Below are 23,008 nucleotides of genomic sequence, written 5' to 3' on the forward strand. Positions count from 1 at the left end.
AGGCTGGGAGCCGGAAGATGACGTCATATTCCGGCTCCCAGCCTCACTCTGCGGCGCGCGAGGGAGCTGAGCAGACAGCTCAGAGGAAGTGCTCCCTCGCCAGCCGCCCGCCCTACAAACAACAAGCCCAGCAGCCCGACCGGCAGCCCCACTAGACCCCAGGGAGATAGAGAAACCCCCCCAGCATTCCCAAAGGTAAGGAGGCTGGGGGGTAAATAAAAAAAAATAAAAAAGTGTTAATGTGAGTGTGTGTGTGGGGGTGTATATATGACTGTCTGTTAGTGAGTGTGTGTGTGTGTATATGACTGTGTGAGTGTGTCTGTTAGTGTGTGAGTGAGTGTGTGTGTGTCAGTCTGTTAGTGTGTGAGTGTGTGTCTGTTAGTGTGAGTGTGTGTCTGTTAGTGAGTGTGTGTGTGTCTGTTAGTGAGTGTGTGTGTTTGTTAGCTAATGTATGCGTATCTGTCAGTGAATGTGTGTGTGTGTATTTATTTAGAAGGCGGGGTGGGGGGAAGGGTTGGGGGGGTTAGGGGGGCGCCTGAGTTTTGTCCTGCCTAGGGCAGCACAATACCAGGATACACCACTGACTCCAGATGTGTCTTGGGGCTTAACCCCTGTAATACTTGAAATTGCAAAATATACTCTAACTGCTAGATAAGACTTCTAGACAGAAGAATATCAGCTGGAAATTAAATTAGGGTGAAAAATCAAGAACTAAATTAACAATGGATAAATAAAGATACATAATTGCCTATTACCCCACTCCTAAAATAAATAGTTTAGGAGTGGAGTAATAGGCAATTATTTATCTTTTATTTATCCATTATTAATTTAGTTCTTGATTTTTCACCCTAATTTAATTTCCAGCTGATACTCTTCTGTCTGGAAGTCTTATCTAGCTGTCAGGAAAACCACTTTGTTTTCCTGACACTATAGTTAGTGATCTTTTAAATTTGAAATGCACTTTGAATTCCCTGCAATTTTCAGTTTAGTGAATAGCTTTGAAAAAGTCTCCACTGTATAAAGAGCAGAGGATCCGTTTTATACATAAGGAAATGGCGCAAGCGTGAAAGCAAATGTGATAATTTCTACACAAAAACCTCAGTATTTCTCTTCTCAAAACGGAGTGACATGCAAAGGGCAGAGATAATAAAAACGGTAGCTGAAATCCAGCTTGTGACAAAGTGCCCTTCGCCACTTGTGCCTGGAGGGGACTACTGGCTAACCTCCTGCCTTCCGACTATGGCCCCTGTTCTGATAGCAGTATTTTCCCCTGCAGAAAGGTTTATTTGTGTATTTCTGCATATTTCTGACTTTCAGTATGTGAGTAGTGCTACCCTAGATAGCTATGCCATGGAGCCTATTCGTGTAGCGAAAGACTATGGAAAAGACTTTGGCTCCATGGCGATTGAATTGTATGTATGTGATCTGAGCGCCATTCAGTTATGTGCGCGCAGATCTAAGCTATCTGGGGATATGTTGCATGTATATGTTTTATGTAGTAATTGTAACATTGTGTAATTTTATGTCTTTTTGTAACCATGTGGTTAATGGAGTCTTGCCTCTGTCCTGGGAGTTAATTTGATTACTTCCCAATTATCTCCAGGATAGAGAGGAGGGATTGTAATGTCACTGTGGGAGTGTTTTGTTTGTATTGTCTGTGATTGGCTAATATCCAATATGTGTCCCATTGTTCCATCAGGTCCCCTAGAGGAGTGTCCACCTGGTGGACACTTGCATAAATACCGGGCAGGTAGCCCTCAATAAACCAAACCTACTTGCACCTTTCTTGAAGGCTTGGCTCATGCTTGGGGGAAGGGATACCTACACTCTTGCTATAATCACTTTCTACCCAGAGTAAGCTCTTGCAAGAGCTTGCTTTGTTCCTGCTATGCTCTCTGGATTTAGGAGAGGCTCACCCACTGGGAGCTGGATCCTGGTCGTGGATCCAGGGTGGGTGAGAGACGGCGAGACTCCGGCGCAGCTGCATCGCTGGAAGTGAGGTCCGCAGTGCTGATGGTGTCAGTTAGAGTGCTCGGAGTCCTCGGCAAGCACTAGGAGCATCGATTGGCGGAGGTACTCAGTTGGAATGCCAGCGGTCCGTCACCCAGCTGTATCAATATCATAATTGCTATGTTTTAGACCATTCCTACATTTCAGGGGAAAAATAACAAATTGTGCAACCAGAGTAGCCACGCCCACAGGAAGATGGATAGAAAAATGTGCTTTTGGTATTCTGTGTGTCAGTGCATAGCTGTGTATATAAATGTACATCTGTGTGCGTACATGCCAGAATATGCCCCTGTAAATCATTTTCAAATGTGCGCTATTTACATCTACTTGTCAATTATCACACTTGTTATATGCAAGGTGAAAGTAAACAAAATATTTAATATTAATGACGGTTCCTTTTTTAAAATAAAAAAAAAATATTCTTTATTTAGTGCTTTCAAAAACAAATATACAAACAAGGATGACAAAGGTTTAATTCTTGCCCTGTTCATGATATTGTAAGTAATTTTTCTGCCTTTCCATTTAACCAAAGATAAATTATCAATGATGGTTCTTCTAATGTCACTAGACGATAAAAAAAAATTAGATCTATTTTCAGGGTATTGAGGTAATTGAGAGTTTGTTCAGAGTCTTTGTAAATAGGCAGATTGTCAGGGTAAGGGTAGGGGCTGAGTAAATGAGCAATGCACTTTGTCAAAATGTCAGCTCACTGTAAATACAACCATGAGTGGGCATATTGAATGCAATCTCTGCTCTTTAGAATGCTGTATTCATTCTCCAATACAATCTGAGATCCCTTCCTGCTAATTAATGCAGGACCTGCACATTGAGCATTACTCTAGGAGATGAGGAAGTAGAGGATGTGATATACAGTATTTATGTAAAAGGCTAAAGCACCGACCCTTCATTACAAGAGTGGTGAGGATAGTAAAAGGATTTTTCATTTTATTTTGCAATGAACACAATGGAAAATCAAATCATCAACACAGTGTTGGTAGTGAATCAGATAACAGCTTCACATTCCTCCCAAGTGTCTCTGTTTGGGAGGGACAGTCCCTATGTTAGGCACAAATCCCTTCATGACACATCTATCCAAATGTCCTTTTCTAGAAACTCCAAAATATTTGTGCGTCTGAATGCAGAGGTGGACTGAGAACTGACAGGAGCAATGGGAGATCAAGCCCCTATCCTCTTGGTGCGAGGATGTTTGGGTACTACTACTCTTCACCCCCTTATTTATGTGGCTCTCAAACAGATATTATCACGATGCCTAGTGACCCAACACACAGTGTGAATATGATATGGCCCGGGTTAAACGTTAAATAAAGAATGGTCAGGGACAAGCTGATACAGGGAAGCGAAAAGCTGATAACGGAGTCACATGAGAACAGAATGGAGAATAGTCAGGTGAAAGCAGAGATCAAACCACCGAAGTAGACAGAGAAACATAATGCACTATTGGAAACTGCAAACAGAAACCACAACAGGGCAACGATCCATGCCCTAAGCACCTTTATATTCTATGCCTTTAATCTATAGCCATGCCCGCAGAACTGTCAAATTCAATCTTTTGGGCTGTGACATAATCGGTGCATATGCGCCATAAAAGGGGGGGGGGGGGGGGGGAGTACAGTGATCGGCGTTACACACATTACACAAACACACTCTGCATTCATTATATACACACACTAAACAAACACATCTTCTTGAAAACAATTTCTGACTGGCATGTATATTTTGTGCATTTACCTTAGTTATAAAAAAATTAAAAAGATTTGCAAAAAAATAAATAATAAACATGACCAGTTAAGAGTAGACATTTGTGTAGAAATTGTTTAATTTTTTCAAAATGGTAAATGTACAAAATATCGCTAAGCTACTGGCTATCAGCCTGAAAGTTCACAGATTATCGGTATCGGCTCAGAAAAAAAATCAATATCGGTCGATCCCTAGTTTCGGCCTATCTGGCCTTAGTCATGCCAAAAATGTAAATAAAGTATATGTAGGGAGGGAAGCGCTACAAAACTTGTTGACGCTAGATATAGAGATTATATATATATATATATATATATATATATATATATATATATATATATATATATATATATATATATATATATATATATATATATACACACACACACACACACACATATACATACACATTAATAATAAAAGGGGCTGCATTAGGTGCAGAGAGGATAGGGGCTGTATTGGGTGCAGGGGGGATAAGGACTGGGGGTGGGGAGGGGGCTGTAGTAGGTGTAGGGAGGTATAAAGTCTGTAATGGGTGCAGAAAGGCTCTGTGATTCCCCCAGACACACTAACAATATGGAGCTCCTAGAATGGATGGTCATTAGGATAGAAAAGATGGACAGAGATATTTGGGTTCAGAATAAGGACTGTCCATACTACGCAGGGACACTTGGGAGGTATGTGAAGTTATTATCCCATTCTCTACCAAGACTGTATTATTCAGTAAATTAACATTGAAAATGCTCTATTCACTATCCCCCAGGACACTTGAGAAGTATGCTAGAAGCACCCAAGCCAGTAATACAGGGAGCTGTATTGCAGTACAAACCCCCCGGCCAGCCATTAATACAGGAAGCAGCACTCGGTATGACACACCCAGACGGTAATACGGGGAGCAGCGCTCGGTATAACGCCACCCAGACGGTAATACGGGGAGCAGCGCTCGGTATAACGCCACCCAGACGGTAATACGGGGAGCAGCGCTCTGTATAACGCCACCCAGACGGTAATACGGGGAGCAGCGCTCGGTATAACGCCACCCAGAAGGTAATACGGGGAGCAGCGCTGGGTATAACGCCCCCAGACGGTAACACGGGGAGCAACGCTCGGTATAACGCCCCCCAGACGGTAACACGGGGAGCAACGCTCGGTATAACGCCCCCCAGACGGTAATACGGGGAGCAGCGCTCGGTATAACACTCCCATACGGTAATAAGGGGAGCAGCGCTCGGTATAACGCCCCCCCAGACGGTAACACCAGGAGCAGCGCTCGGTATAACGCCCCCCAGACGGTAACACCGGGAGCAGCGCTCGGTATAACGCCCCCCAGACGGTAACACCGGGAGCAGCGCTCGGTATTACGCCCCCCAGACGGTAACACCGGGAGCAGCGCTCGGTATAACGCCCCCCAGACGGTAACACCGGGAGCAGCGCTCGGTATAACGCCCCCCAGACGGTAACACCGGGAGCAGCGCTCGGTATAACGCCCCCCAGGCGGTAACACCGGGAGCAGCGCTCGGTATAACGCCCCCCAGGCGGTAACACCGGGAGCAGCGCTCGGTATAACGCCCCCCAGACGGTAACACCGGGTGCAGCGCTCGGTATAACGCCCCCCAGACGGTAAAACCGGGAGCAGCGCTCGGTATAACGCCCCCCAGACGGTAAAACCGGGAGCAGCGCTCGGTATAACGCCCCCCAGACGGTAACACCGGGAGCAGCGCTCGGTATAACGCCCCCCAGACGGTAACACCGGGAGCAGCGCTTGGTATAACGCCCCCCAGACGGTAACACCGGGAGCAGCGCTCGGTATAACGTCCCCCAGACGGTAACACCGGGAGCAGTGCTCGGTATAACGTCCCCCAGACGGTAACACCGGGAGCAGTGCTCGGTATAACGCCCCCAGACCGTAAAACCGGGAGCAGCGCTCGGTATAACGCCCCCCAGACGGTAAAACCGGGAGCAGCGCTCGGTATAACGCCCCCCAGACGGTAAAACCGGGAGCAGCGCTCGGTATAACGCCCCCCAGACGGTAAAACCGGGAGCAGCGCTCGGTATAACGCCCCCCAGACGGTAAAACCGGGAGCAGCGCTCGGTATAACGCCCCCCAGACGGTAACACCGGGAGCAGTGCTCGGTATAACGCCCCCCAGACGGTAAAACCGGGAGCAGCGCTCGGTATAACGCCCCCCAGACGGTAACACGGGGAGCAGCGCTCGGTATAACGCCCCCCAGACGGTAACACATGGCATTACGCTCAGTATAACGCCGCTATTAAGAACCGGAAATTCTGTGTTACGTCACATCCCGGACCCGGTGTCACGTGGTTCCTTGGGTGCGGTTACCAGGGAGAGACAAAGTGTTGCATGGCAACTGGCTCGGTTAAATTATTCATGAGGTGACGTCATCGCGCACGGCACGTACTTTTAGCTGCGCGTGACATCAGCACGGGTGAGGCCGGTTCAAACGAGACGGAAAGGTAACGGCTAAGCTCGCGCTGGGAGACGGTAAACGGGCGGCAGGCGGTGAGGGGTAACACGGACTCACTCACTGCCCCCTGCTCTCCCTCACATCACTCCCAGCCACGGCCGCCCCTCCCTCACACCATCACCTCCCTCCCTCCCTCACTGACTGCCACCCTGCCATGCTCGGAGCTTACCGCCCGCCCCCCCTTAATACTGGGCCCTCACCGACTATAAATCCCCCCCAATACCGCGCCACCACCGACAGTAACCCCCGAAATACCGTGCCCCCTCCATCTTACCCCACCCCCAATACCGTGCCACCACCTCGCACCATCTCTCTGGCTGCCATGCTCGGTTCTTCCCATCCTCCGGCCCCACAACCTTGCCCCCACCTCACAGATTCTACCCCCTCTTAATACCATGCCCCTACCTCACACTGTGCCCCCACTACAGACTGTAACCCCCAAATGTCGTGCCCCCACTACAGACTGTAACCCCCAAATGTCGTGCCCCCACTACAGACTGTAACCCCCAAATGTCGTGCCCCCACTACAGACTGTAACCCCCAAATGTCGTGCCCCCACTACAGACTGTAACCCCCAAATGTCGTGCCCCCACTACAGACTGTAACCCCCAAATGTCGTGCCCCCCACTACAGGGACTGTAGCCCCCAAATGTCGTGCCCCCCACTACAGGGACTGTAGCCCCCAAATGTCGTGCCCCCCACTACAGGGACTGTAGCCCCCAAATATCGTGCCCCCCACTGCAGGGACTGTAGCCCCCAAATGTCGTGCCCCCCACTGCAGGGACTGTAGCCCCCAAATGTCGTGCCCCCCACTGCAGGGACTGTAGCCCCCAAATGTCGTGCCCCCCACTGCAGGGACTGTAGCCCCCAAATGTCGTGCCCCCCACTGCAGGGACTGTAGCCCCCAAATGTCGTGCCCCCCACTGCAGGGACTGTAGCCCCCAAATGTCATGCCCCCCACTGCAGGGACTGTAGCCCCCAAATGTCGTGCCCCCCACTGCAGGGACTGTAGCCCCCAAATGTCGTGCCCCCCACTGCAGGGACTGTAGCCCCCAAATGTCGTGCCCCCCACTGCAGGGACTGTAGCCCCCAAATGTCGTGCCCCCCACTGCAGGGACTGTAGCCCCCAAATGTCGTGCCCCCCACTGCAGGGACTGTAGCCCCCAAATGTCGTGCCCCCCACTGCAGGGACTGTAGCCCCCAAATGTCGTGCCCCCCACTGCAGGGACTGTAGCCCCCAAATGTCGTGCCCCCCACTGCAGGGACTGTAGCCCCCAAATGTCGTGCCCCCCACTGCAGGGACTGTAGCCCCCAAATGTCGTGCCCCCCACTGCAGGGACTGTAGCCCCCAAATGTCGTGCCCCCCACTGCAGGGACTGTAGCCCCCAAATGTCGTGCCCCCCACTGCAGGGACTGTAGCCCCCAAATGTCGTGCCCCCCACTGCAGGGACTGTAGCCCCCAAATGTCGTGCCCCCCACTGCAGGGACTGTAGCCCCCAAATGTCGTGCCCCCCACTGCAGGGACTGTAGCCCCCAAATGTCGTGCCCCCCACCGCAGGGACTGTAGCCCCCAAATGTCGTGCCCCCCACCGCAGGGACTGTAGCCCCCAAATGTCGTGCCCCCCACCGCAGGGACTGTAGCCCCCAAATGTCGTGCCCCCCACCGCAGGGACTGTAGCCCCCAAATGTCGTGCCCCCCACCGCAGGGACTGTAGCCCCCAAATGTCGTGCCCCCCACCGCAGGGACTGTAGCCCCCAAATGTCGTGCCCCCCACCGCAGGGACTGTAGCCCCCAAATGTCGTGCCCCCCACCGCAGGGACTGTAGCCCCCAAATGTCGTGCCCCCCACCGCAGGGACTGTAGCCCCCAAATGTCGTGCCCCCCACCGCAGGGACTGTAGCCCCCAAATGTCGTGCCCCCCACCGCAGGGACTGTAGCCCCCAAATGTCGTGCCCCCCACCGCAGGGACTGTAGCCCCCAAATGTCGTGCCCCCCACCGCAGGGACTGTAGCCCCCAAATGTCGTGCCCCCCACCGCAGGGACTGTAGCCCCCAAATGTCGTGCCCCCCACCGCAGGGACTGTAGCCCCCAAATGTCGTGCCCCCCACCGCAGGGACTGTAGCCCCCAAATGTCGTGCCCCCCACCGCAGGGACTGTAGCCCCCAAATGTCGTGCCCCCCACCGCAGGGACTGTAGCCCCCAAATGTCGTGCCCCCCACCGCAGGGACTGTAGCCCCCAAATGTCGTGCCCCCCACCGCAGGGACTGTAGCCCCCAAATGTCGTGCCCCCCACCGCAGGGACTGTAGCCCCCAAATGTCGTGCCCCCCACCGCAGGGACTGTAGCCCCCAAATGTCGTGCCCCCCACCGCAGGGACTGTAGCCCCCAAATGTCGTGCCCCCCACCGCAGGGACTGTAGCCCCCAAATGTCGTGCCCCCCACCGCAGGGACTGTAGCCCCCAAATGTCGTGCCCCCCACCGCAGGGACTGTAGCCCCCAAATGTCGTGCCCCCCACCGCAGGGACTGTAGCCCCCAAATGTCGTGCCCCCCACCGCAGGGACTGTAGCCCCCAAATGTCGTGCCCCCCACCGCAGGGACTGTAGCCCCCAAATGTCGTGCCCCCCACCGCAGGGACTGTAGCCCCCAAATGTCGTGCCCCCCACCGCAGGGACTGTAGCCCCCAAATGTCGTGCCCCCCACCGCAGGGACTGTAGCCCCCAAATGTCGTGCCCCCCACCGCAGGGACTGTAGCCCCCAAATGTCGTGCCCCCCACCGCAGGGACTGTAGCCCCCAAATGTCGTGCCCCCCACCGCAGGGACTGTAGCCCCCAAATGTCGTGCCCCCCACCGCAGGGACTGTAGCCCCCAAATGTCGTGCCCCCCACCGCAGGGACTGTAGCCCCCAAATGTCGTGCCCCCCACCGCAGGGACTGTAGCCCCCAAATGTCGTGCCCCCCACCGCAGGGACTGTAGCCCCCAAATGTCGTGCCCCCCACCGCAGGGACTGTAGCCCCCAAATGTCGTGCCCCCCACCGCAGGGACTGTAGCCCCCAAATGTCGTGCCCCCCACCGCAGGGACTGTAGCCCCCAAATGTCGTGCCCCCCACCGCAGGGACTGTAGCCCGCCCCCAAATGTCGTGCCCCCCACCGCAGGGACTGTAGCCCGCCCCCAAATGTCGTGCCCCCCACCGCAGGGACTGTAGCCCGCCCCCAAATGTCGTGCCCCCCACCGCAGGGACTGTAGCCCGCCCCCAAATGTCGTGCCCCCCACCGCAGGGACTGTAGCCCGCCCCCAAATGTCGTGCCCCCCACCGCAGGGACTGTAGCCCGCCCCCAAATGTCGTGCCCCCCACCGCAGGGACTGTAGCCCGCCCCCAAATGTCGTGCCCCCCACCGCAGGGACTGTAGCCCGCCCCCAAATGTCGTGCCCCCCACCGCAGGGACTGTAACCCCCCTTAATATTGTGGCCCCACCTCACAGACTGAAATGCCCCAGCCGCACATGCCCCCAAATACCGTGCCAGATTGTGACACCTCTCTAATACCGTGCTCCCACTGCACAGGCTTTGCCCCTTCTCTAATACCATTCCCCCCCACCCCCTCATACTGTGCCCCACACACTGTGTGCTACCTCTAATACTTTGCACACCCTCTCCATATTATGCCCCCCGCTGCAGCTTGTGCCCATTCTCTAATACCGTGCATCCCGACAGGCTATGCGACTTCTCGAATACCATGCACCCTCTATAATAGTCTCCCCCACAGGCTGTGCCAACCCTCTTCATACCCTGCCGTCACCTCAAAGGCTCTGCTCCCTTTCTAATGCAGTGCCCTTAACAGGCTCTGCTCCCTAACAAATACAATGCCCCCATCGCACAAAAAGTGCCCAGACATGTTCCCCTCACAGGCTTTAATACAATACCTCCAAATCTTTTGCAGGTTCCCACGGTCTTTTTTTATGCCTTGCAGGCTTTGCCCCACACCTAAAATCCTGTGTCACTTCAATTACCATGTCCCTCACAGGCTTTTATACTTTCTCTCTAATGTTGTGTCCCTTGCAGGCTCTCCCTTCACCACAGTTCTGTGCCTCCTGAAAATCCTGTGGCCCTTTACATGCTCTCACCTCAGTCAAGTGTCCTCCCACAAATTCCTTTCTTCTCGCATGCTCATTCCGATACTGTCCCCCTCAAATTCTATGCCCCTTGCAGGGTATGGCCTCACCCCAAGCCCATACATTCTCAAATCCTTTGCACCTTGCAGGCTGTGCCTCCCTCACATCAATATTGTCATTCGTGAGCTCTTCCCCCACCATATTGTGCTAGCCTTTGTGCCATCCACTATCTTGATACTAGCTCTTGATACCCACCACAGTCTTATGCCTTTTGGTCTCTTTTCCCCTATCCTTATTCCTGCCTCGCAGTCCCTTTCCCACCACACTTTTTTAGGTTTCCATGTCTTGTTCTCAATCCCCCTTCTGGCCTAATACCTGTTCTGATTTATCCTGCCTCCCACTGACCTGGACTCCTTTACTCTCCCTACCCTTATAGGGCCTCTTTCATTTGCTATGTGTGCGCCCTCTCTGGTGTATCTTTTTCTACATGTACCCTACTTCTCACTTTTCTCCATACTTGGTTCTATCTCACTAACGTACCTTCTTATCCTCTCACAGAAAATGGCAGTTAATGTTTATTCCACATCTGTAACCAGTGACAATCTAAGTCGCCATGACATGCTTGCATGGATCAACGAGTCTCTGCAGCTTAATCTAACCAAAATAGAGCACCTGTGTTCAGGTAAGCCTATACTACCTGTTTATAAATCTCCCATCAAGTAAGCGTTTTGGTGAAATATGGCATCATAATGTATGAAGTTTTTCTTTGATGCGTGGACAGCTTAATGGCTAACTACACTTCATAAACCTCTGGAATGCCACGATTAGCCATAGCTGACACTCGAGTTCACTTAACTCGGGCTACTGGTCCGCAGTGAGATGTTAATCAAATTTGTGTCTTTGTTCTAAATGTACAGGTAACGCTTATTGTCAGTTCATGGACATGCTGTTCCCAGGATCAGTCACGCTGAAGAAAGTGAAATTTCAAGCCAAGCTAGAACACGAATACATCCAAAACTACAAGGTCCTGCAAGCTGGCTTCAAAAAAATGGGCGTTGACAAAGTAAGTTCTACCTGCTGTATTCCTAGCTTCGAATTCACACTTCTCTTCCAATCGTTACAGGATATCATGTGATTACGTTATGCTAGAGAGAAATAATAATTTTTGGCTGATAAGATTCCTTTCAGGTAAACGTTAGACACTTTCAGGGTTATGAACTAAACAGACCGTTGACAGGTTTTAGGCTGGAATGAAATAGACATTATTTAACTTTGCTATTGTGTCATCTAGCCTATTTTTAGATTGATGTTCTACTTATGATTCCTCCCTCTGCCCCTCCTTTTCTGGTCTGTTTGGGGACCTGTGTGCAGCATTGTAGGCTGCCAGAAAGCATTAAACCTTTCAAGCCCCATAGTAGTCAAAGCATTTTTGTTTGACAAATTACCTTGGTTCCTCAATCATCTGGGCCTCTCTGTAGGAGAAGCAGGATGTCTCTGGAGAATAAACACTGTACTGCATAGACAATGCTCACGTAGGAACAGACCAGAAGCAGGTTGTTGGTGCCCAGCTGGAACTAGTCAGTTACTTGATTGTACTAAAATAGTTTGACTACCATGGGATAGTGCCAGGACACTCCTGGAACCATAATCACTATAGCGGGCTGTAGTGGTTATGGTGTTTGGAGTTTATTTTTTATTTTCTATCCATTAGCTTCATTTGCATAAAATATTTGTATTCTCTGATTTGTGCTTGCCCCCCCCCCCCTTCTAGTGCTAAGACACAAACCTGGTTGGTAACAGATCTTGAATGTGTTGCCGAGAACATATTGTGCTTCAGAGCAACTTAAGGGAAACATGTCACTTCTCTGGAATTTACATACAAAGTTCACCTATAACCGTTGTTTTCCTGGCTCTATAGGGACTTTGGGTCCCTCCCGCCGGGCTCTAGGGGGAGGAAGGGGTTAGAGGCTTGCCTTTCTCCAGCGCCGGGCTCCCTCCTCCACCTTTGGACGTCATCGGCTGCATGAGCCGCGCGTGCATGCATTCAGTCAGTCCATAGGAAAGCATTCTCAATGTTTTCCTATGGACGCTGGCGTCTTCTCACTGTGAAAATCACAGTGAGAAGCGCCTCTAGCGGCTGTCAATGAGACAGCCACTAGAGGCTGGACTAACCCTAGTGTAAACATAGCAGTTTCTCTGAAACTGCTATGTTTACAGCAGGCAGGGTTAACCCTAGATGGACCTGGCACCCAGACCACTTCATTAAGCTATAGTGGTCCTTTAACTGTAGTTGTGTAAGGTGAACCTTACAGAGGAATAGAAATCTTTCTTTCTTTCCCTATTGTGCTTGTCAGATACAAATGCCTGAGCTTATAACCATGATTGATGGGGAGCGGAGACAGGGGCTGCAGGATAAAGTTAAACATAGACATAAACAAGTACATATCTGTTGTATAGGGCTAAGCAAGCTATTACAAATCCTGGAAAGTGACCGTTTGTTTAAGATTACTACCCAGCCTATGCCAGGTGCCATTTAACAGTGAAGAACACTCATGGTGATGGCATGCTCCACCAAATTGGGAAACTGCATTGCTTTGATTTCTATCTCTTCACTTGCAATCAGCCTGGCTGGTACAACTCTGGCATCGCTATGTACATGCCGTTGAGTTCAGATATTGTGCAATGTTTTATTTCCTGTAAAAAGTGGCCTGGGGAGGAGGCTGTGCCCCAGCTGCATACCTTCAGACAGATTTTGTGTATTTTTTAACTTGAATAGCTATACTGTCTTAAGCCAGAAAAATACGTGTAGTTACCTGGAAAATCCTTGCCGAGTTTTGTGGGTGAGGATCGTAATAAACTTATACTATGGGTTGGTGACTGTTTGATTTTCGTGATTTAGAGTCCTTACTGTAGGGTCTGTATATGGTCACATTGAGAATCCTTCTGTCATGAAGGAGAGGTAAATAATCTGCTCTGTGTTTGTATAAATATGTCAATTCCAATGTTCTTTGTTCCCTGTAGATAATTCCAGTGGACAAGTTAGTTAAAGGAAAGTTCCAGGACAACTTTGAATTTGTACAATGGTTTAAGAAGTTTTTCGATGCAAACTATGATGGAAAGGACTATGACCCCGTGGCAGCTCGTCAAGGACAGGAATCTGCCCCAGCCCCAGTGATGGCTGCTCCAGTGCTCAACAAGCCGAAGAAACCACTTTCCTCTATAAATTCAGGTATAGTGATATATGGCTCTTTGCTGCTCCCTTGCAGTGCATGCAAGCATTATAGGTGTCTAGGGAATTCTCCTGGATCCTGGAGGAATAGTGTGTCTGCATGCACACGTTGACTATTGACCAGTCCTACTGAGATGCAAATAACCTAGCTTAAAGGGACACTGTAGGCACCCAGACCACTTCATCTAAATAAAGTGGTCTGGGTGCTGTGTCCTTTTTGCACATAGTGCTGCAATGTAAAACCTTTCCGTTGGAGATCGGAGCTGGATTCAGGTAAGTGACTGAAGGAGGTTTAACCCCCTGAGCCCAGCGGCATGGGGGGTGCGAGAGAGAGGCTCCTTAGAAACCGATACTGGCACTATAGGATCCCATTAAACTTTCTACAACAATGATAATAGAGAGACTTGGACATTTTGGGCCTTAGGTTCTGCAGTGTAGACTGGTTTTGTATTGACCACCTGGTTAGAAAGATGGTGGCTTATTTTCAAGGGTCCAAAGAGTACATCTTTCAAATCCTCTTTTTCTCTGACTAAAGTAATTTGTCGGGCTTTGCTTTCTTTAAGATTGCCCTGAAGACTACCTAGTAACACAGTAAGGTAATTTCTAACCTTGGAGTCAGTTCTACACCTGTCGCGACACACTGCAGGAAAACTAATTGAGTGTTCGTCTCCATGGATTCAGTGGCTAGGTCCCAAGTTGTCTTTTTGCAATGGTGTTTCATGTATCTTTTGCATGCAGGCCTAATCTCCGTCGTTGGATCTGACCTTTTTTTTTTTTTTTTTTTCTATCTGGTATTTTGAATCCTTCATCCATTGTGGAGGGGCGGTTAATATTCACTCCTCATAAGACAATGATGAGAAAATAACTGTTCACCAACCTGTTCAGCAGCAGTTTACAATTATACAGTGAGTTTATAGCGGCAATTGACCGGCAAAACAATATAAGCTTATCTTGGAGGAAGTGTGGTAAAAGAACAAACGAGGCTATGTATGAAGTGTTTGTGCTTTGAAAAGTGCTCTAAAGTACTGTTACTTTGCAGAAAGGAACACTTCTTGTATGGTCTCGTTTGAAATCAAGCCTTGTTCTACGAGGTCTTTCTTCCTTAAGTAGTGGCATCTCATGTCTCTGACTGCAGATGTTGGTCTTTACCTTCTGAACTGGGCAGCTTGACCCATGTCATCTGAATGTCTCCCCTTGCTTGGATGTAAGCCTGGTGTAATGCTGCAATTGGTGGCCAGTGAAACAAAATAGGTGCGCCTGCAAAACTGTGGTCAAAAGCAACATTCCTCTCTGCTGCTGTTCTTTGTTTTGTTGTGAGGAGGGGGTACGGTTATTAACATTGGCATGCCAGATATTTTGACTTGCATTTTGTTGGATATGTAGTCCATGTGGTGGTATTTTAAACCATTCCATGCACTAATTCTACCACCAGTCTTTGTCAAACTTTTGGGTAGTCATTTTTTTATTTCTCACACATAGTACTTTAGGCATGGATTCTCAGATAGGTGTTACTGCCAAATAACACCCCTATATGTGTTCAGCAACATCTCAGGAGTACAGTGATGCCACCTATGCATAGGTTTGTTGGGTTGTTTGGGTGGTGCAATGCCAAACTTCTGACATGTCTTTCAAATTTGAAATGTCTTCTTTGTCCATCCTCTTTTTGGGGGGCCTTTCTAAACATCTCAATTTATTTTCTTGCCATGAGTGTGCATATATTTGAAAAGTTGACACCCCACGTTATTGTATATGGAGTGAAATCATTTTAGTAAAAAAAAAAAATTGAGAAAATGTGTGGTAACTTTTTTTTTTTTTTTTCCCAATTTTCATTTTTACACACACATGTTTGTTTGATTTAGGGGAGCCTGTTGGTTATTGCAAGAAAACACTTCAGGTTGTTTTCTGCAAGGACTTCTGAGTACACCCATGCCCCCCATGCATGGGTTTGCCAGGATTTTGGGAAGGTTCAGTTACAATTGTATGACTTGTAATTTGAGTTGAAAGTGAGAGTATTTCTGACAGGCCTATTTTTAGCTTAGGGCTTATCACGTACCCCAGTTTTATTGCCATGAAAGTATGTATATGTATATGAAACGTAGACACCCCGAGGTATTGTATATGGAGTGCTTTGATGCAACCGTTTTAGCTCATAAAATTGGAGAAAGTATGTGGTGGTAATTTAAGTTTTCATTTTTACACACTGCTTTTTGATTTAGGAGAGCCTGTTGGTTATTGCAAGAAAAAACTCCAGGTTGTTTTCTGCAAGGACTTCTGAGTACACCCAGGCCCCCCATACATAGGGTAAAAGTAACATAATAAACCGAACTGCAAATGTTTAACCCCTTAAGGACACGTGACATGTCATGATTCCCTTTTATTCCAGAAGATTGGTCCTTAAGGGGTTAAAAAAAAAGTGTGTGGTATCGTTTGAAGCAGTCCCCAATGCAGAGTCCAGGCTGTCCAGCGCAATCAGGACCATGATATACCGTATCTTGTCTGCCCCCTCTTAAAACAGACTCTGCATCTGTTTTGGGATTCTGCTTTGCTGCAGTAGGGGGAATTTTAAAAATAAAATGTGTAGCCCCAAATCTGCTCTCTCCCATCATCGCCTGGAGAGCAGGTGCCTCACCGTCCAAAATCCCCGAAATGATCTGGAGATGAAATTGTACAAGTCAGTTGCATTCCAGGGTTTGCTTTTGTGCACAACAAAAAAGCGTTGTGGGTTGCAATCTGCATTAAGTAGATTGCAACCTTTTTGTACCAGGCCCTTGTCTTCCATATAATTAGGGCTGCAGCAGCTGATCTGCCAGATCAACCCCACCCATATGCCGGTTATAGGCCTTGATGCACACTGGCTTCCTTGTGCTCTCCGCTCTGCCACGTACAGAGACCTCCACAGTCCTCTGTGTGGATGGTGGTAAGAAGGTACACATCCTTTTTGTCTCTGTGCTCAACTGCCAAAGTCTTCCCATTAAAATAACTTTGTGGAAATGTTACACTATTGAGGAGTGTAGCGGATGTAAGCAGGTAGATAATCATGTGCCCCATACGTGTATGATCCGATATCCTATTAATAATCTAGGGGTGTCTTTGCATGCACCTCTTGGTGCTTGTAAGAAAACCATAGTGGTTCAGCATCCACCTCTGGCTCCTCTCAGTCTGCTGGAAATGGTTTCTGTGTCTGTTGTTTAAAAAAAAAAACAAAAAAAAAAAAACAAGAGATGCACATTGTGTATATTCTGCCTGTGCTTGGCATAAAGCTCAGTTGAAGAAAACACAACAAATAAAATTTACCCTATTTGGAAAAATGAAGATGTTCTTGTAGAAAGTGTCTAGTTTATTAAATACATATGGAGCTCAAATGTATGAACATCTGAAAATTATCTTATTATGCCATTTACCGTAAGAAAAATCTGGCCTGTTTTAAAAGCACTTGGACTAACTCGAGCTGGGTTATTAAAGGGGAACTGCAAATCTCCTGCAGTATCAGTGGTTCCAATAACCGACTACTTGCGATGGTGGTCTAGGTAATGGGACTTTCTACTATTTTGGGGCTTAATCAAGGTTGCTATTGATGGAATGTTGTGACTGTTTAGTCTTGTAGGGAAGCTATATGTTGGGATTGTAATATTCTGTTCTCTTCTAACTCTAACAAATTGTTTGTGGTCTAAACTGACCTTACATGTTGAAATCCATATGACTGTATTTAACAGAGTTGAAAGATGGAGGCACTGTTACAGGATCCAGGCAATCACGGTTATAAATGTGGCAGTATTCTGTCATTGGGTTAAAAAGATAGATATCTATTTATCTAAATGTAGAGATATATATTCAAAATTAGTCGTTGCACTGATTAGCCTAGAGATGAACTAATCTGCATTGTAGAGGCTGAGATAATGGCCCTAAGGGAACATCATAAATGAAGGAATCTAAGCAACCCTCTATCTAGGGCTTTACATTTTAAGGCCTGGCTACTAGTGTAAGACTGGTTTGTGGAAACTTTGAAGCCTGTTTTCTCTATTGAAATATGCCAGAACGAACTGAATTTCCATATTAATGCCAAATTATGTGTGATTGTTTTTTTTTTTTTCTCAAGTGTATTATTCAATAGTGTCCTTTCCCCTTCAGTCATGTGTAATATACAATTATGATACACCTTAATCTCAGTGCAGTGGCTATGGTATCTGCATTCCCCTGCTAATGATCTTACTATATTTTCTCAAGATAATGCAGAAGCTTTAACGTGAGCCCTAAACTGGCTGCAGTGATGGGCTGAAAGCACCAGCTGACACTCTCTGCCTGCCTCACTAGCTTCCATCACTGTAAATGTAGATACTTTTAATAGCAATTGGCTGATGCTCTTTGTATCTAATTGCCACCTATTCACGGTTTGAGCTCATTGCCTCAGGAGAGGAGGCATCTAGCGCTTGAACACTCATTTTCAAACTGTTTATTACTGGAAGGAAAGACTGCACCAAGAGACTCCAGGCACTGTAACCATTTCATTGGTCTGTTTTGGTGCCAGGAGTGTTCCTTTTAAATTCCTCCCTTGTGTTGGAAAATTCCTGAAATTTTTCGAGGCCAACTCTGCATTATTCAGTATGCTTCCTATGGCTTGTCTGTGCAGGGACCATGGTACTGTGAGTTGGTTTTGTCCGTTTTTGCTACTGGTGACTAAGGGAGGGGGGAGAGGCTGACCCTAGAATGCGTAATGTAGAAGTTGCAAAGCAAACACTGTAACAAATCTCCCCCTTGAGGTTTAATGACTGCCCCTAAGACTACATGAGTGGTAGATTTCCTCTCTAAATCTGCAGTCTGGCTGTAATTTTTTTAATGACTGATTTATCATTGCTTAAAAAAAACCAAACCCCTTTTATTTGTGCCATCCCTTTTCGTCGGGATAAAAGGAGTGATTGGTGTACTTCCTCCCTCTCTGCCCCCCCCAATATAAGGCACACAGCTGTTTTTGAAACCCCTCTTTATGTTGAAATATAGTCTTGGCTATACAATGGGAGCATTGTGCTATGTATGATTCTGCACTGCTGTGTGGGAGCCTTTTCTCTATGCTGTAAATGTTGGATCCATACATGCAGTCTGCATCCTGTGCCAGTCTTGTAACTGGGGAATGATCTGCCTCTTCTAGATGATGGTTCTAGTAGTGGAACTGAAGGGAAGACTTCCGTGACAGAGATAGCTTCACTTACAAAGAAAATGGCAAAGATTGGTACATACAGGTTTTTGATGGAGTGACAAATATTTATTTGATCCACTGGTGAATTTGGGATTTGGTGGATTCACTGTCCTTTCTGTATTGAGCACACCTGGTGATCATGGTGTAGTTTAACGGACTATGGTTCTGTTTAGTTGAATTAAACTTTTTTTTTTTTTTTTTAGCTCCACAAAGGACTGCACCAGCTCAGAGGCCTGCAGTAAATACAAAACCTGCCCCTGCAATAGGAAGAAAGACCGCAGCTGTGGGCAATGGGGAGGAGGAATCTGCTGAACTAGTACAACAGGTGAGGATTACAGATGGGCATTGATAAGGGAGCGCCTCATGGCATTGGTTTATTATTCGTCTTGCTTTGTAGTTAATGGAGGCGTGTAGACTACTACCTGTTGTATTAGTGTATGTGTACTGTTAATGGTATTTGTGTATGTGGGTTGCCTGAGGTGTGAAGTATGCTGTACGTGAATTGATTGTAATTTTGTGTGTATTTGTCTTGTTTGTGGTGTTTGCTAATCTGCCTGTGGTCTTTATGTGAACCTTATAGTATTGGGGTGTGTGGTAGGGGGGACAACTTGTGGTGTGTGGGTTCGTTAAGGTATTTTGAAGGGGGGCTGTCTAAATTTTTGTGTGTAGTGCCTGTATGGCCGCTCTTTGTGTATGTTTTATTGTCTGGGGAGGGGACTCGTAGGCGAAATAAGAATGTTCTAAATGTAGTTTCGTTTTTTTTTTTTTTTCCATCTAACATCCCACCCAGCAGGTTCTGCATCCATTTGTGCACTGACTTGCTAGCTGCTACCATTTACTGTTTGCTCCATGTATTGCAGATAAATGTGTTGAAAATTACAGTGGAAGACTTGGAAAAGGAAAGAGACTTTTATTTTGGCAAACTCCGAAATATTGAACTAATCTGCCAGGAGAATGAAGGAGAGAGCGATCCAGTCTTGCAGAAGATTATAGAGATACTCTATGCTACAGATGTAAGTCTCCAGTCTCTCCAAATGGCTCTTTACTTGGTCCCTGCTAGTACAAACTGACTTAAAGGGCAATAATCATAAGCTATGCATATGCTAGATGGTTATGTCCATCCTTTTCATTAGACAGTTGGGAAATAAACACTGGGGCAGGTCATATGTGTAAAGTGGCTATTGTCCGGTTTAATTTGGAACAATCTAGTATTTACCAAGTATCCACTCCAGTAAGCATTATGCAATTTCACTGAAGGAAAGTGTATTTATTTTTCTTCCCCTTATTGATCAATAAGTGAATGCTGTTAATCAATGTAATATGTATAGCCGAACTTTGCCTATGTCCGATTATCCCACAACCATTTGGTGTTCAACTAAACGGTGATGGAGGATTGTGGGTGGTAAATGTCTTCTTGTAATGAACTGTCAGCCAATCAGATACTGATCATTGCCAAAGGTCCTGGAGACTGACCTGTCAGAACTACTAGTGGCTTTAGGTTTACATGTGACTTGACCTTTTTTAAATTTGTGAGGTTCCTTAATCTAACAAGGTGGTGATCTGTTTTTTCAGGAGGGTTTTGTCATACCCGACGAAGGAGTTCCCCAGGAAGACCAAGAAGAATATTAATGCCGCTTTCCTACCATGCAGTCATTTGAAAATTTTTGCCCAAATCATGTGCTTAACTGTAAAATATCCTGTTTTATTCTCGGAGGCCTGTATCTTTGCGCCAACAACTCAGCGCCTCCCCTTTTTTGAAAGTGCACTTTGCCAAAGTTTCACTCATTTTACAGTGGTTTAACATTTTTGGAGAAGTCCTCTCATTTTGTAGCATGGAAGTGCTTTGAACACCTTTGCTGTGTTCCTTCCAGAAGAATCTCTTTGAAAGAAGGAAGGGTCAGTTTTTTGATGTGTGAGGAAAAGTGGAGTTCGATGATGCAAAATGGAGAAGTAGGGAAGAAAAAGCTTAAGACTTCTTAAGATGGGGTGTTTTTAGGGTAAAATAGATTTATAAAATAAAAATCTGAATTGATCATTGTAATGTGAGGGCAGACGTGGTGTATAGACTATAAAATGCCTTAAGAGGTTTATATATGATTTCATATCTAAACCCAGTGTAATATGGCTTAAGTGTTTGTCTAGGTAGAATATGCTCATTCTCAATTGGGCAGTTTTTTCTTCAGAAACGCCAAGCCCTCTTTAAGGGCCTGGGGGTGATTGAGATATTGTAGAAGGCACATATATTTCACCTCTCTGGCCCTCGTGTGGGTTATGCTTGCTAGCACGGAGATTAACCCAATCTACTCCTCCTTCTGTAATACGGGATTGGTGGTTCAGACAGTTTTCTACCTCCGCTGCCTGCAGTATATCGCTCTGTGCGCAAACTACGTAAACGCTCCTTCATTGCAGGATCACCTTATGGCCAAGGGGAATGGTTGTAATAACCGTGTTTAAAGAAAATTTAAAATACTACTAAAATGAGATGAAATTTACTGAGGCTTAGTGGCAAACCTCTGAATGTTCAGCATTTCCCCTGTATATTTTTTTTTTTGTTATTCCTATTTCTCACCATCCCCCCTCCTCCCCAACACGTTTATTTAAGAGCTCATCCTTTCTAAGTCTTGTACGTATCTATTCTACTGTCCTTTCCTGATCACCTAGGTTCTTCTTGCCTAGAACAGAATGGCTGGTTTTACATTTTATTCATTGGGTTTTGATGGTAGCTTCTAAAAGTGTGGGAATGAATTATTAAAGTAATGCATGAAAGTAGCCAGGAGCATAAAATTCATATCCTTTAGTAGTCAGCCATCAGTCACATTGCAGTGCTAAACGTTCTGGTTCTACCGTGGCCTTTTAAACCTCCTCCATCTCCCTACTTTATTTTATTTATTTTTGTTTTTCTTCCTTCTACTCCAATTCTTTCATTTTATTCTGTCTCTCCTTTCTCAATTTTTTTTTTTTTTTTTTTTTTTTACTTTATGCCATTTCTAAATAAAACTTCTGTATTTCAAGAGTTTTGACGTGTGGTTTGTTTTTTGGGTGTATTTTCCCGCCCCCTGTCTCTGTCCTGTTTGTGTAACTTGTATACCAGCGTTGTTTGATTTGCACACAGTTCTGTTTTTCACTCTGGGGCTTCTTGTTCTGTATTGCTCCCTCTGGGAATAATGCTCAGATTGCCTTTTAAATGAAGAGAGAAACTGAGCAAATGCAAAAACAACGTTCTCACAATCTAGCCTTGTCTCACCTGGTTTGGGATGTGATCTGGAGCAATGGGCCTCTGAGCTCCCGCACTAAACACTGACATCTTTCAGTCTAGGAAGGTCTGAAGTACTTTGGCAGTTTGTGTAACGAACCTTGACTGATTCTCCAATCACTTACAGGGTTATCCGCTAAATTCTAAACTAAAATGGCAGGGCTTAAACATGGCTGGTGTGAAGAATGACTGACTGGCAGTTCATGTTTAATCCCCCACGATTGGAGAGCCAGATAGTAATTTGACAAGTCTGTCTGGGCCCCTAGCATCCAGAATTTGTTTGCTTTAATAAACCTAAACTCTCTAGACTGTTCAGCTCCCATCAGACAGGCTAGCCCCTGTCCCTTTTAATGAACTGGCTTCTATTTACAATGCGGCAGCTTAATGCAGTGAATTCAAACCGTTTAATGTTTTGGGCTGCATTAGTCGGGATTTCTCAATCTGCTTTCAGTTAAAAGTTCACTTTGAATTCAGGTCCATTATCTCTTTACTGAAAACCCCCTGTCAATATTATTGAGAATACTGCTGTCAATCTTGTATTGAATTGTCTGAAGCCTTTCAACCTGACTTGGATCAGCCAGGTTGGTGCACTTGACCTATTTACACTCCTGTTTACTTAAGGTTTTGTTGTAAGTCTAGATAAATGACCCTATTGGGGCACTATAGGCACCAAAACAACTTTAGCTGAATTAAGTAGTTGTGGTGTATAGATCATGCTCCTGCAGTCTCACTGCTCAATTCTCTGCCATTTTAGGTGTTAAATGACTTGTTTCTGTTTATGCAGCTCTTGCCCCACCTCCTCTGACTTACGCAGCCTGAATGGGAAAACAATGGCGCAAATTGAACTGTAATTACATACAGGAGGCTCCTGCATGGTCCAAGTGATTAACTAGGAGCTGGAATGTCTAAACATTAGATGACTGTTTTTACAGGAAGTGTAAAGAAAGGATGTGGAAGTCACATGCAGAGGTGTG

General features: G+C 46.7%; 1 protein-coding gene across 3 annotated transcripts; it reads left to right on the top strand.

The window, feature by feature from the left end:
* The first annotated feature begins 6,146 nt into the window (after window positions 1–6,146).
* MAPRE1 (microtubule associated protein RP/EB family member 1) lies at window positions 6,147–21,794 on the top strand. 3 transcript variants are annotated; one of them, XM_063459543.1, is made up of 7 exons: window positions 6,147–6,240; window positions 10,920–11,043; window positions 11,279–11,424; window positions 13,383–13,590; window positions 18,985–19,106; window positions 19,642–19,794; window positions 20,354–21,794. In XM_063459543.1, the coding sequence occupies exons 2-7, from the start codon at window positions 10,923–10,925 to the stop codon at window positions 20,408–20,410; spliced, it is 807 nt and encodes a 268-aa protein (XP_063315613.1). In that variant the 5' UTR covers window positions 6,147–6,240; window positions 10,920–10,922; the 3' UTR covers window positions 20,411–21,794. The 3 variants fall into 3 exon arrangements, with proteins under 3 accessions (XP_063315613.1, XP_063315615.1, XP_063315614.1); XM_063459545.1 differs by having other exon boundaries at window positions 6,199–6,268; XM_063459544.1 differs by having other exon boundaries at window positions 6,216–6,286.
* The last annotated feature ends 1,214 nt before the right edge of the window (window positions 21,795–23,008 follow it).

Source organism: Pelobates fuscus, chromosome 6 (assembly GCF_036172605.1).
Source record: "Pelobates fuscus isolate aPelFus1 chromosome 6, aPelFus1.pri, whole genome shotgun sequence".
NCBI lineage: Eukaryota > Metazoa > Chordata > Amphibia > Anura > Pelobatidae > Pelobates > Pelobates fuscus.

Excerpts from the sequence above, each read along its gene's own strand:
- MAPRE1 (XM_063459543.1), top strand. The coding sequence starts at position 10,923 with ATGGCAGTTAATGTTTATTCCACATCTGTAACCAGTGACAATCTAAGT. Across the intron at positions 11,044-11,278 it reads AATAGAGCACCTGTGTTCAG|GTAACGCTTATTGTCAGTTC; the intron begins GTAAGCCTATAC and ends CTAAATGTACAG. Across the intron at positions 19,107-19,641 it reads CTGCTGAACTAGTACAACAG|ATAAATGTGTTGAAAATTAC; the intron begins GTGAGGATTACA and ends CATGTATTGCAG.